The 15,246-nt window shown below is 34.8% G+C and overlaps 1 protein-coding gene across 1 annotated transcript in view; it reads right to left on the bottom strand.

The window, feature by feature from the left end:
• The window catches only part of Dlg1 (discs, large homolog 1 (Drosophila)), a 115,884-nt gene extending 111,021 nt beyond the window's left edge, over positions 1–4,863 (bottom strand). The window contains exon 1 of the mRNA XM_013019309.1: positions 4,630–4,863. Within this exon, the coding sequence (XP_012874763.1) occupies positions 4,630–4,863 (234 nt within the window). The remainder of the gene's footprint in view (positions 1–4,629) is intronic.
• Between the last annotated feature and the right edge of the window lie 10,383 nt (positions 4,864–15,246).

The raw sequence follows: 15,246 nt of genomic DNA, 5'->3' as shown, positions 1-15,246 counted from the left end.
TTCTGTTTACATGGTGCTGAAGAATCAAACCCAGGGCCTCATGCATGCAAGGCAAGCACTCTACCACTGAGCCACCTTCCCAACCCTTGGTATTTTTGTTGTTGTTGTTGTTGTTACTCAATTATTGAAGAACATTCTATCAAACCACCTACTGGTATAGTATCTTGCTTGCTTCTGCGTTTTGACAATTATAAACAGAATTATAAACATCTTTGTGTAAGCCTTTATGTAATTTAGTTATTTTGGAATGCAATGTTGGATTGCACAGTAAATTCTGTTTTAAGAGTTCATTAAAGCTGGGTGCCCATGGCTCATGCCGCCTTTAATCCTAGCTACTTAGAAGGCTAAGATCTGAGGATCATGGTTCAAAAGCCAGCCAGGGCAGGAAAGTCAGTGAGACTCTTATCTCCAATTTATCACCAGAAAACCAGAAGTGGTGCTGTGGCTCAAGTGGTAGAGCACTAGCCTTGAGCTGACAGTGCCCAAGCCCAGAGTTCAAGCCCCACAACTGACAAAAAAAAAAAAAAAAGTTTATTAGCCATATAAACAATTACTTTCTCTGTTTAATCCTCAGCTCTATGTTTTTCTAATGAGTCCTACTATACAAAGAACTGGTTCCTGAGTAAAACACTTAAGCACATTTTTGAGAATATACATATAGGTGCCCAGAAAAAAATGGCAGACAAATGAAAAATACATACTGTACAATATTTTTCATGGAAAAACTGATTTCCAAATCTGAGTTATAATATTAACTTACAAAGCGTTTGAGTAACAAATTCAGAAATAGAAGTCCCTGTTAAGAATCAAATTTTACAACCAGTACAGCAGGTAACTATTTCTACACTTTTGTCCTAGAAACTATCTTAAGTAATTTTAAAAGTTTAGCCTCATACAAAGATATGGATGGACCTAGTAAAAATTTTTAAGTATGTCAAACGCAGACAAAGGACTCAGGTTTTCTTTCATATGTGGAAGCTAGATCTAAAATAAAAACATGCAGGCTGGGTACACTGATGGCTCACCCTGTAATCTTAGCTATTCAAGAGGCTGAGATCTGAGGATGGCAGTTTAAAGTCAGCCCAGGCAAAAAGTCTGTGAAACTCTTATCTCCAATTAACTACCAAAAAGCTGTGGCACAAGTGGTAGATCTCTAGCCTTGAGTACAAAAGCTCAGGCAGTGCCCAGGCCCTGAGTTCAAGCCACATGGCACACACACACACACACACACACACACACACAAATACAAACATGCATGGTAACATATATGTCTCTATGCACATACACACAAACTGACTAAAGGATGGTATATGTAAGGGAGGAGTCCAAAGGTGTAACGCTGTTAAACAACTAATGAACTGTTTATCAAATGGATACTCAGAAGTAAAAACATGTTTTTGGAAGATGCTAAAGAGGGAAGGACATGAATGAAGGAAGGTTGAACAAAGAAGTCAGCATATTCAATCATGTAGCACCAAAAAGTCAAAGGAACAGAAAGAATTTAAAGGAGGGCAACTAAGTTACAAGCTGTTGTCCAAGGTAAGTAAAAAGAAGATTGAGAATTGGTCATGGATTTGAAATTTTATACTTCATACTTGAAGGAACTGTTTTTAATTGTTTTAATAAAAATATCTTAATAGGTATATGGATGGGGATTATTCAGTAGAAAGGAAATGATATGTGAAGAAAGGAGAGAATTTGAGAAGTCCTTGCGTAGTTCATTTCACATTCCTCTTTGCCTTCTCATAATAGTCCATGGTTCATGATTATAAAAACTGCCTTCATAATCTCAATTCTTGCCTCTGGCACTTCATTGGTTAGATTCAATCTTGGATAACTGCAGCTTTACCTCCTCCACAGCAGCTCATGAATACATTAAACTTCCAATACCTGTTTCCTGGCTCCATACTCTCAAAGATCATCTGCTGTGTTCCAGCCTTTTAAATGAACCACTTGTGTTCCTAAAAGCCATCCTTTACTTTGACTACACAAGGACTTCTCAAATTCTTTTCTTTACATAAATCATTATTCTGTGAAATAAGACATGGTAGCAAGAGTACTGGGGAATGTGAGCTGAAAATAAAAAGTGCTAATCTGCTTTAAATGCTTACAACTGAGATTATTTGAGAGGTATTGTCGATGGTATTTAAAAAGTTCCAAACACAACTAAGATCATTTTAATGAAAAAAAATCCTTAGGGATAAAGATAGCAAAAATAAAGATGTCACAATTTTGGATGGAACATATATAAACAATATTGAAAATCACTAAAACTAATTACATGCATAATGGGCCAAAAAAAAGGTAAACCAGGTGATGAAAGAATCAGTTGAGTATGATTTTTTAATGGGAGAGACCTGGATGACTACAGAAGAATAGAATGTAGAAAATACTCCTGATGACATCTGAGTAATGATTTATACACTACTAAACTTAATTTTACTAACAAGTTGCCAATGTACTGAAAGTTTTATGCATCCTAAGAATTCGATTAAAAGTTAATCTTTCTATCAAATCTTAGAAAAGAACATTTCTGACAACATAAAAAAAAGAACATAAAAAAGGACCCCTGGTATTTATCAATCTAGTACAAAACACTATCCTATCATATTGACATACAGAATATGTTAAATAAGTTATGAAACTTCATTAACATACTTTGTTCCTAACAATATACAAAAACCCCCCTGGTTCTACAAAATAAAACTACCAGGTGTAAGTTATTAAGTGAAACAGAAAAATGTATTCCAGTACCAATGAAGATAAAAATGTTCTTAAATTCTTAGTTTCATTGTATTTTATCCAATAAAATAGAAACTAATGAGTTTTAACAAAATACTTGAATCGATAAACTTATGCAATTCATCAGTTAGAAATCTACAGAGAGTGAAACAAAATGTTGTTTCTCCAGAGCAGAAGAAAACAGAAGCCAAAACTTGTGACCTAATGCATACACTTCCAGAGATGAAATACAAAGGTAATGAAAAGAAAATTATCATGAAAGGGGCTTTAAGAAGCTAATTTGCCAGTATACAAAAATCATTTGAGCCAACTTGAGGGAGGGGAGTAAGATTTAAAATAACTTAGTAAGTTCAAAGCTCTATTTCACTGCAACAAGATAGCAAATTTTCCTAACTTCAAAGTAAATATAATGTGATTCAGTGGTTTCAATAGTTTTATATATGAACAATTTCTCCTATTTGTATGCCCTTAAGATAAAGATCTATCAACGGTAATATGCTTGTAGATGTATATTTCATATACATGTATTTACATAAGCTATATGTATAATAAAAATTTTAATTTCTTGCTAATAGTTCTTTAATATTAACCTATAATGAATAACAATAAACATTAGTCTTGCTATCCCTTTATGACCTATGCAATTATAGTCAAACTGAGGTAGTAAAAATTCTTGTAACTGTATTTAGTTTGAGAAAATGAATCATTGCCCTCCAGTAAGTTCTGTCTTTAAGTAGCTTCAGTGCCTACTTCCTACCCAAATAATGTCATTTATCTCAAAAGTAGAATTTTTGACTTTTGAAAGTTGACATTATTTATAAAAAGTATTATAAGGTAATTCTAGAAATGAAAAATAAATAAGCCTTGATAGTTAATAGTTTATATTTATGTTGCTACTGCTAATTATTTTTATAATGGCTTTAAGGGAATTTATTCTTAAAAGGCTCTAAATAATGTATGTATATATCTGTATGCAATTTATTTCAATTATTATTGATGGCAAAGGACATAAAAAGCATTCAACTTGTTTTTAAATTAGACTATTCTCATTATTTTTACAAGAGCTAAATGACTGTTTGTTAAAATAGCTTTTAAAATATTAATGCTTCCCTACTTCCCCTTTACACCAAACAACAGGCATTTCACTCATTACCTTTACATTTTTTCTCTATATTTAATTACCTTAAAAATGAATGTATAGGACTCTTTTTATTTAGAACTTTCAGTGTTTGCTTATCCCTTTAAAATGTGATCTGAATATTAAAAAAAAACAGTCCATGGCCATGTAATTGTTTAAGTTTACTGATTCCAAATTAATGCTAGATAGCATCTATTTATATATATGAAATATATTTTTACAAGAATTAAATCATTAAATCTCTTGAATAAATCAATGTAACTTTAGGATAGAAACTATGCAATACTATCTAACTGTATTAAATTTAATCTATTCTCAAGACACAAAAATGAAAATCTTTTGTTTCTTTACTATAACAATCTCCCTAAGATTATCTAACAACATATAAGAACTAAACAAATAAGATATTTTCTTTTGTTGCTTTGCTTAGACATTATAGTTTTAAACAGTTTAAAAATGAGATAACCTCTATTAACATATATTAATCTATTACTGGCTTTATATTTTTAAAGAAGTCATTCAACAGAATCTGTGACTGTTTTGTTTGGCATTACATAAGAGCGTAAGGGAAAATATTTTTCATTTCCCTGTTTGTGCATATGACCTGCATAAATAGACGAAAAACAAATTTCTGTGCCTCTAAGGTATCAGTGAATGACTATTACTAATAAGAAACCTGCACTGTCATTTTTGCAAAGCAAATGTTAACAGAAATATATTGTAAACAATTTCAACAAGTGGTATGTTACCTGGGTGGAGCTGGTGGCTACCGAGATGCAGTCAATAAAGCTGTGTCTTCGAGTAAAAAATGCAACTATCTGCTGCCAGCGTGAAGGTTCTGGCTCAGCTTGCAGTTCATCTGACGAGCCCTTTTTGGCCCAGTGTTTCTGCTTTGGGCCTACTGAGCCATGGCTAGAACTAGTATTGCCTCCTCGACTGGCGCGAGAGTACAGAAGTGTGTTGTTTCCGAAAATGTAATTCATCTCTGCAGCCCTGCAGGTGGTTGCCAAGCAGTCTTACTTCTCTACCAGCTGCTGAGTGGTGAATGATCGGTAAAAACTGCAGCTAGAATTACAGCAGCATCACTTGTAGATCAGGGAAAATAAAAACCTTGAGAAATGATGCTCATTTTCTCTGTAGTTTTCCTCCTATGAAAGAGCTTGTATCTTCCCTCTGTACCTGTTAGCTGTATGATGGCTGAGTTTATTTTTGCAGACAAAAAAAGACGACATAAGGTAGATTTCTTTCTCGTGATTATTTTTTCACCAGCGTCTGCAGGAACCAAAAGCTGTTCTTTTGTTAGCTGATAACTAGACAGACTGAAATCCAGGAAGTGAGGTCGATTAGCAGGTAAAGAAGGATGTTATAAACACTGGACTACCAAGACCCTTTGGGGCTGCCTGAATGAATGCACTGGGTGGAGAAACCCAGGATTACTAAGTTTCAGTCACAGTCTATAGTAAAATCCAATGGCATTTTACTGCTTACATAAATTATAAATATGAACTGAATTTTAAAATATAAGAAGATTCTTTCTGCCAACAGTCCTGATTGTTAAAATAATCTCACTAAAACAATGTTTATCATTCACAAACAAATTTTGACACTAGGAAGGATCTTACATTATTTAGCATTGTTTTTAAATTTTTGAAGGTACTCTCCACGTTAAATTCTAATGGTAGCATCCAATGTAGGAATAGATTCATTTATAATGTAGCATGATCAATTTATATAATGAGATGATTTCTAATGTTTCAATAAGTGAGTTTGGAGACAGAATAAGTATATGGTCTTTCAAACTTTTATGATAAAGAGAATTGTTGAGAAGTCATCAGCCTCATCCCTCTTGTATATTATAATCATTAACATTACAAGGTTATAAATCCTAAAAATGCAAAACAATGCACGTTGCTTTTTTGTTTTGTAACTAGTGAGATGCACTTTGTCCATTACTGTATAAATACAAAATAATATTATTTGACTGCTAAATGGACATTTTCCAATAACTATCTCTTTTTCAACTTAGTAGTTAACCTCAAAATTGCCAGGATGCTAGTTTAAAATCTCCCTAAGTAAAAATTAAAAAAAAAAAAAAAAAGCTCCGAGTAACTGAAATACCCTCAAGTTGAGAACTAGATTCCTAAATGGTTACTTGAAAGCTATTTTGAACAAAAAAGATGCTTTATAATTTAGTCTTAGATGAGTAATTTTTAACCTGACATGAGCACATTTTAAAATCTAACCTCAGTAATGGATATTTTTTGGATGTAGACTGACAAAATTTTGTAGATCTGTGTGGTTATCAGCACAAACTAGATGCAGTCTACTGGAAAGTAAACTACAACCCTGAAAGTCCACTGTAAATCTGGCTTAGCAAGTGAAGAAATTCATGCTATGTCTGATTCTTTGCCTCAAAGAGCTGACAGCCATGTGAGATTCTTAGGGATCAGATGTGCTGTGATACAGGTAATGGCAGAAATTTTTGTGCTTTTTATTAAGGACAGTAGATGATAATCTGTAGCAAAAGTCTGACTGACTCTAACTGGAGATAAAGGAATAAAGGAAAACACTAAAAGCAGACAAAGGACTAAGAATTCTTTTGAATGAAAAAGACTGCTTGAAAAAAACTGAAGTGTTACTATAGACCAGGTATGAAGAACTAATTAAATTAATGAAGGTCATACAAGTTTTGTAATAATTGGTTTCACCCTGAAATTGATCAACATATTCTGATGAAAACTCAGAGAAAAATAAAAACAAAATAAAACATACTAGAGTTAAAATAGGCTTTGTTACTATAGATTAGTATGAAGAGGACACTGAAAACAAGTGCTGAATGCAAGCCTCCTTAAGTTGCAGACGGAACAGTAAGCCTTAAGTGTACACAGATTTATCACAGAAAGTCAAAGAGCTTCAGGTACAATTTAAAGTTCATGGAGCCCTCCATTCTGTACGTCTCCAGAGCACAGGAATACTTCTCAATGTATAAATTTCCTAATTCAAAGCCACTCACTAATGAAACAACTTGAAATTTCAAGAATAGCTTCTTTTATGAAAATGTCATGTTACCTGAGCTATAAGATGTAGGATATGCACACAAAATGTACCTGTACACAAAATCATGTATATACTTAAAAATCACAATTAGTTTCACATGTTTGGAGGCAGAAGGCAACCAACAGTTCTTTGCTATAGAATGGCCTCACTCATTGTGTAATAAGAGCTGAAAGACAAAATCTAGTAACACAAATTTTAAGTTCATAGTAGAAAAGTCTAGAAAGCCTATTTAAAATTGACATGTAACCTTAAAAAGAATTCTTACGTGTGTGTGTGTGTGTGTGTGTGCGCGCGCGTGCGCATGCACGCATGCACTGCTACTAAGGTTTGAATTCTGGGCCTGGTCATTGTCCCTTAGGTTTTTGTGCTCAAGACTAGCATTCTACCACTTGAGCCACAGCTCCACTTCTGGCTTTTTGGTAGTTAATAAGAAAATAAGAGGCTCGGGGCTGGGAAGGTTGCTCAGTGGTAGAGCGCTTGCCTTGCATGCATGAGGCCCTGGGTTCGATTCCTCAGCACCACGTAAGAAAAAAGAAAAAAGCTGGAAGTGATGCTGTGGTTCAAGTGGTAGAGCACTAGCCTTGAGCTGAAGAGCTAAGGGACAGTGCCCAGGCCCAGAGTTCAGGCCCCACGACCGGACCACCAACCCCCCCAAAAAAAGAAAAAGAAAATAAGAGGCTCCCAGACTTTCCTCCCCACGCTGGCTTTGAACCACATCCATTAGATTTCAGCCTCCTGAGTAGCCAGGATTACAGGCATGAGCCACTGGAACCCAGTTTGTTTTATAATATGCAAAAATATCCTTTTCCTGTACCACTTAAGGTTTTCTTTAGGTTAGAATGATAATGCACAGTAGCCTAAACAATGGGAGAAAACTTAGTAAGTATATATATTTAATGTATTATTATATAACTTTAAATATGATTATGAAAAATTTATGACCACAAGGATTTTATAATATTAAATGAAAGGTACTTCAAAATTTATACAGGATGGGTCCTCAATTATTTGTACACTCTTCCAAACTCACAAGTGGGAGCTGTTAGGTATAAGAACCACGGCAAATATTGAATAATCTTGGTGAAAATTTATTTTTTAAAGTTATATAAAATGAGAAAGATACTGAAACTCTAAAGTACTGAAAAAATACAACAATGATAATAAACTATAATAGAACATTGTTTTACTCCTTTGCATTGCAATCTAGGTTAAAAAAATTTTAAACATTTAATTGTGCTAAGATAGGACAAGACTGAATTGAAAATATTGATAATAGACAATTACTTAGATGGAAAACCTCTAATCATATATACACAAATCCCTTTTGTATGGGCACCACCTAGTGGTTAAATGATATACAAATTATATGTTCTCATCATACCAGGTCCATCCCAAAACCTAAAAAGAAAATTCAATACTTTTAGTATATTTCAGAAATGCAGAAACAAGTTGAATTTTAAAAACTGCTATTATTTACTTGAAATTATTTACTTCAGACAGGAAAGATTGTATTCCTGTAGCATTCAGCTGGAAAGGCTTATAATTTGTTCATGTTTTTTTCTGTCAGCCTCATTTCTCATATTAAAAGAACAAAACAAAATTCTCTGATGGATGAGATGTATACAGGATAGGAGCTATACTCATTTTGGCTAATTACCTGTTCATTTACCATGGTCTATTTTTATTTCAGGTCCCTCTTTTTCATTTGTAGTGATACTGGAAGTTCTGGGGTTTGAATTCAGGGTCTTGTGCTTGGTTAGACTTGGCTTTATCACTTGAGCCACAAATCCACTAAATTCTGTTTTGAACAAAAAAACTCCTTACCTCAGTAGACAAAAACCCATTGTTCTGTCCCTTCAATGACCATTGCAGATGCCTATATACTAAGAAGTGCACCTATTGACCACATGCCACTTCAGTTAGATTTGAACTTATTTTAAAAAGGCTGAGCATTTGCTTATTTGTTCAATATACTGTTCTATTTCGCCTAATTCTCAACTCATTTTCAGTTGTTTTTTTTTTAGAGCCTTGATACTTTCCTTAGCTGACACACAAATATACCTACTATGTCCTTTTCTTTCATAGTAAGACTTTACTGAGACTTGACTTAAACTTGGAGAATACATTTTGTATTCTAATTCTCTTTATATTAAGTGCAAATAAATTAACTTTCAAAGACTTCATTTCATTATTTCAGTAATGAGAACTATCATCGAACCTTGTAGATTATACATCATAGAAGGTATCAGCTCAAATTACAGGTCCTTTACATCCTATCTTAACAAATGCCCAAACAAGCACCCTAACTAAAAAGAAAGTTATTACAATGTCAAAGTTTCATCAGATTATAATCTTCCAACACTATTTTCTCCTGGAAATGCCTCCAATTCTGACTTGATTTGTTTCAACACCTTATTCAAAAGTCAGTTTAATTTCTTTAATAGTCTAATATCTCCTTGCATTTTTCCATTACACATACTATTGTAGGTATGTTTCCAGAAAAAATACTAATTACTGGACGCCAAATAATATTATTAATTACTGAATAGTTGTCTATTGTTATTGAATACATATATCTGTTGGTAAGAAAAGCTAAGATTCCAACACTAAGTTTTCAAAATGTACCTCTGTTAAATGAAATTTACATTTATTTATTTATTATTTTTTATTTTTGGTGGGGTCCGGTCGTAGGGCCTGAACTCTGGGGCCTGGGCGTTGTCTCTAAGCTCTTAGCACAGTACCACTTCCAGCTTTTTTTTTTTTCTGCTTATGTGGTGCTGAGGAATCGAACCCAGGGCCTCATGCATGCAAGGCAAGCATTCTACCACTGAGCCACCTTCCCAGCCCGAATTTTACTTTTTTTAACATCAGCTTTTATTAGAACTGTAACTGAAGCACTGCCTAATGTATATAGAGAAAAAAGAATATTTTAAAGCTGTTATCAAAAGAATCAGGTAAAAATAACTTCATTCTCTTACGGCAAAAAAATCAAAAAATGAGCAGGCAGATTAAGAAAGCAAGTGAAAATCATATTCTACTTAACAAACTACTGCTACTCCTCAGCTACTTTACCAAAATATGAAAGTAATAATTCAGATAGAGTCCTATGAACACCTTAATAGATGCTTTTTTCATCCCAAACTACAACATTCTAAAAGTGGAATAAGGTGTCCACATTAACTTTTGTTTCATTTAAAGAGGTTTCTGATCTATATTTTAAATTAGATATATTTCATCTGAGTTCCTTAGGTTTGCTTTTAATTTTTTAATTGAAATTATTAAAACTTGCCTTGTGTCAAAGTAAATGTCTCCTCCCACCCACTTTTGGTTTTCTAATAGAAATTAAAGGATCTCTTAAAAATTGTACATATTATCTTTTCCTCCTCTTAATTTATTTTACCCTTCAAAATAATTAATTTATGAAGTGACTGCTGCATAAACTATATATGATGTAAAGGAATCCCCAAGTAAGACCTTGCTAATTCTTTTTAAAAAATTTTTTGTGCAAGTCCTGGGGCTTGAACTAGGGAATGGGAATGTCCCTAAGCTTTTCTACTCAAGTCTAGTGCTCTGCCACTTGAGCCACAGCATCATTTCCCACTTTTTGGTGATTAATGGGAGATGAAGAGTCTCATGAACTTTACTGCCCTGGCTGACTTTGAACTGGGAACCTCAGATCCCAGCCTCCTGAGTAGCCAGGATAACAGGCATAAGCTACTTCTTAAATTCTTAAATTACAACTGTATCAGAATATATAGTCTGTCAAAAAGCATCTACAGATTGCAAATGTGTTCTTATGACTTCTGAAAATCTACTTTCATGAAATAGCCTAAGCACTTTTTATTCCCAAAGATTATTCAACTAATTGTTTTTTATGAACTCTGATAAATATATGGAACAAGTTAATAGAACAAAGACTTCTTGTTATAATTAAGATGTGAAATGTGAAAGATGAAAAATTTTAGATTAAATTTTTTATGATCTTTTAGGTAGTTCCACAAAGGAAGTACCATTTAACAAAGCAATTTAGGAGTACAATGCATCTTGGTCAGTATCACTCCCTTCAACATTCTCATACCCCTTTGACCCACTCTTACTTACCCTTTTCTTAATTTTGTGGTATACTATGAATTCCTTATTATATTCTTTATTGTTATTATAAAATGTATTACCTTTTCATAAGTCAGGTAATGAGTACATTTCTTTTTGGACGTCACCCATTCCTTCACTCTGTCCCAGTTTAGAGAATTTATTCTATGGAAATGAAAACTCTCATCTATTCAGTTCCCAGATATAAATCAGGCAGCAAGCCAAAGAAGAGAGAGATTACTTGTTCTACTTAATAGTGCAAGGACTTAATAACTGTTTCAGAAACGATGCTGTTATTTTCTAAAGAAAATAAACTGAAAAAGATTAACAATAGCCTACAAAGATAGCCAGGTTTCATATGCTTTTCAATGAGATCTGTTGATTATTATTATAGCAATAAGATAGATTTATGTTGGTACTTTATTGATCTTACTAAAATATGTCAACAAAGGTTTACATACAGCTACCCAAAGACTGCCACTCAATGAAGGCAATGACATATTCCACTCCCAAATAGAGAAATAATATCCAAAATGGATTTTAAAATCCTCAGTTGCAACAGCAGCAATGGTGGTTAAGTACACTGATTGTGGGTATAGATTAGAAACATCTATTGAGTTTGTAAGTCCTCCTCCCCCCGCCTCCCAAACTCCTCTTACCCCCTGCCAAAATCCAATCTGTAGCTCAGAGATCAATCAACTGCATCAGTAACTTTTTTTTGGGGGGGGGCAGAGGGGGTTCCAGGTTGTGGGGCCTGAACTCTGGGCCTGGACGCTGTCCCTCAGCTCTTCAGCTCAAGGTTAGCGCTCTACCACTTGAGCCACAGCGCCACTTCCTGCTTTTTTTCTTTTTGCTTATGTGGTGCTGAGGAATCGAACCCAGGGCCTCATGCATGCAAGGCAAGTGCTCTACCATTGAGCCACCTTCCCAGCCCCATCAGTAACTTTTTTGATGCTGGTCCTGGAGCTTGAACTCAGGGCCTGAGCACTGTCTGGCTCAAAACTAGCATTCTACCACTTGAGCCAGTTTTGCTTCCAGTTTTTTTTTGGGGGGGGGGCAGTGGGGGTGGGGGCGTTAACTGGAGACAAGAGTCTCAAACTCAAAGACTTTTCTACCAGAGCTGGCTTTGAACTGCTATCCTCAAATCTCAGCCTTCTGAGCAGCTAGAATTATAGGAGTGAGCCACGCACACATGGCCTCATTAATATTTTTAAAAAATTTAAAATTGTTATTATAAAGGTGGTGTACAGAGGGTTACAGTTATATAAATTGGTAGAGTGTACACTCCATTTTGGATAATGTCACCTTATCAATACTTATTTTTTTTTTTTTGGTCCGGTCATGGGGCCTGAACTATGGGCCTGGGCGCTGTCCCTCAGCTCTTCAGCTCAAGGCTAGCACTCTACCACTTGAGCCACAACGCCACTTCCAGCTTTTTTCTTTTTGCTTATTTGGTGCTGAGGAATCGAACCCAGGGCCTCGAGCATGCAAGGCAAACGCTCTACCACTGAGCCACCTTCCCAGCCCATTTATCAATACTTTTTAGTTTCATGTCTGCATGTCTATTCATCATTGAGAACTATTACTAAAGGCAGTCAATTTGCTTAACAAGGAATTAGTATCCTAGCTACCATTTAATCGGAAAAGTCATATTTGGGGATAAGTTTTATAGTAAGACTTGCTATAAAAACCTTCGACCAACACAAAAAATTATCTTGTTTATCAAAATGAAGTGAGTTTTCAATGACAAATCAGTGGCTTAATACATAAAAGTGGTATTTCACTGATGAAATTAACAGATTCTAGTTACACTTAAGGCAAAGAAAAAACTGAAGAGACACATCCTTAGGTATGGCAACTGAGGTTTAAGACCTAAAACATCTACAGATTCAGTGACAATATCTTATATCTGAAATATTGCTTTACCTGCCATAATGACCACTTTATATATGTAACAACAGAGCATCACTGCCTGCTTATGATACAATCTGAGTAACTACCAAAGCACTTAAACATCAAGATTTGGTGATGTGCAATTGGCTTTGGACAATTTGTAGATTAATAACATCAAAAATAAAGAACTCATAGACTCTGAAAGATTTTTTTGGACTCAAGTAAGAAAATCAATTTCATTCAAGGGAAAACAGGCATATGATGACAAGAAGAGTATATAAAGTAGGCGATATGCTAAGACTCCAAGGTTCAAGGCTTTCAGGTTATTCAGAATGAAGGTAAAATATATTGTATTACATTTATACTTTTATAGGTTAAATTTGTACATTAAAATTTCTAGAAAACTACTAAATAGAAGAATAGTTTCCAAGCTATTAAGAAGGAAAAAATGAGATGAACAAATAGGCAATAGAATATATAAAAGGATCAAGATTGGCTGTGCTTAAAAATTAAAAAAGTAAGCCGGGAGCTGGTGGCTCACACATGTAATCCTAGCTACTCAGGAGGCTGAGATCTAAGGATCACGGTTCAAAGCCAGCCTGGCAGGAAAGTCTGTGATACTCTGATTTCCAATAAACCACCAGAAAACCAGAAATGGTGCTGTGGCTCAATTGGTTAGAGTGTTTGCCTTGATCTATGAGCTAAAGAGCTGAGGGACAAGGGCTGGGAAGGTGACTCAGTGGTAGAGTGCTTGCCTCTCATGCATGAGGCCCTAGGTTCAATTCCTCAGGACCACATAAACAGAAAAAAAGGCCAGAAGTGGCGCTGTGGCTCAAATGGTAGAGCTCTAGCCTTGAGCTGAAAAGCTTAGAGACAGTTCCCAGGCCTAGAGTTCAAGCCCCACGACCTACCAAAAAAAAATGAATAAAGAGCTGAGGGACAGAGCCTAGGCCCAGAGTTCAAGCCCCACTACAGACAAAACAAACAAACAAACAAATAAAAATAAATACATTTGGGCTCCACTAGTTCACATCTGTAGTCTTAGCTACTCAGGAGGATGAATATTCCAGGATTGTGGTTTGAAGCTAGCCAGGGTAGTAAAGTCCATGAGACTCATCTTAAATAAACCATCAAAAAATCCAGAAGTGGAGCTGTGGCTCAAGTGGTAGTACATTAGCCTTTAACAAAGCTCAGGGAAGTGCCCAGGCCCCAAGTTCAAGTCCCGGTTGCACATGCATGCACAAACAAAAAACTGTAGAATGGCTAAAGTACTATTTAATGACAGTTTTCAATCTCAAGGACTGTAAGAAAAGGAGGCTGGTAATAAGCAACTGACTTGAGAAACTAGAAAAACAAACAAAAATACCTCAGAAAAAGAAAAAAAATAATGTAAGAATGAAAAGGGAAAAGTATGAAAAGTGAACTGTCTTTGTCATTTTTAGACTAGTGACATTTTTTCCCCTCTGGGTATGTCATTAGTTTCTCAAAGAAAGTTCAGATTGTTTATAGCACATAATCTTCAACTGATATGCAGGCTATCATCGTTTATAGTTACATGAGTTTATATGAATGTGTACACATGTACATGTATACCCTACAGAGGGATAAGGATGGTGGTATACAAGGTAAAGACAAAACAAAAAAAACTTTTAAAAGACGGTTCTTTGAAAAGATCATCTTTGAAACAGACTACCTTTCTGTCAGGAATGAAGGCAAAAGAAAAGTACAGGGGCCGGGAAGGTGGCTCAGTGGTAGAGTGCTTGCCTTGCATGCATGAGGCCCTTGGTTCGATTCCTCAGCACCACATAAGCAGAAAAAGCCTGAAGTGGTGCAGTGGCTCAAGTGGTAGAGTGCTAGCCTTGAGCTGAAGAGCTGAGGGACAGCACCCAGGCCCAAAGTTCAGGCCCCACAACCGACAAAAACAAAGTACAAATAAATAACATTATGGGAATGGGGCTATACCTATATAATAAAAATATATATATACCTATATGGTATATTATATATAGTATATAATATTTTATCTATATAAAGTATTATATGTCTATGTTATAATGTTAACATTATATCATATGCATTATATATTATATACATATATTATTATAACATTAAAAGATAGTAACCATATTATGAATACTAATTAGAATGTATATGCTTCTAGAAAAAAGTAGTCTAGAAAAACTAATAGAAAATATGGTTGGTACTATAGTCCCTACAAGTTTTAACAAATCATCCCTCTTAGAGAATTACAGAATCCAGGTAAGTCTTACTAGTAAGAAACAATCCTTATGCCAATTCATGCAACCAGAAAAAAACATTCAGAAAAG

The sequence above is a fragment of the Dipodomys ordii genome, unplaced genomic scaffold, assembly GCF_000151885.1.
Source record: "Dipodomys ordii isolate 6190 unplaced genomic scaffold, Dord_2.0 Scaffold45, whole genome shotgun sequence".
Classification (NCBI taxonomy): domain Eukaryota; kingdom Metazoa; phylum Chordata; class Mammalia; order Rodentia; family Heteromyidae; genus Dipodomys; species Dipodomys ordii.
This window is presented reverse-complemented; position numbering and strand designations above follow the sequence as displayed.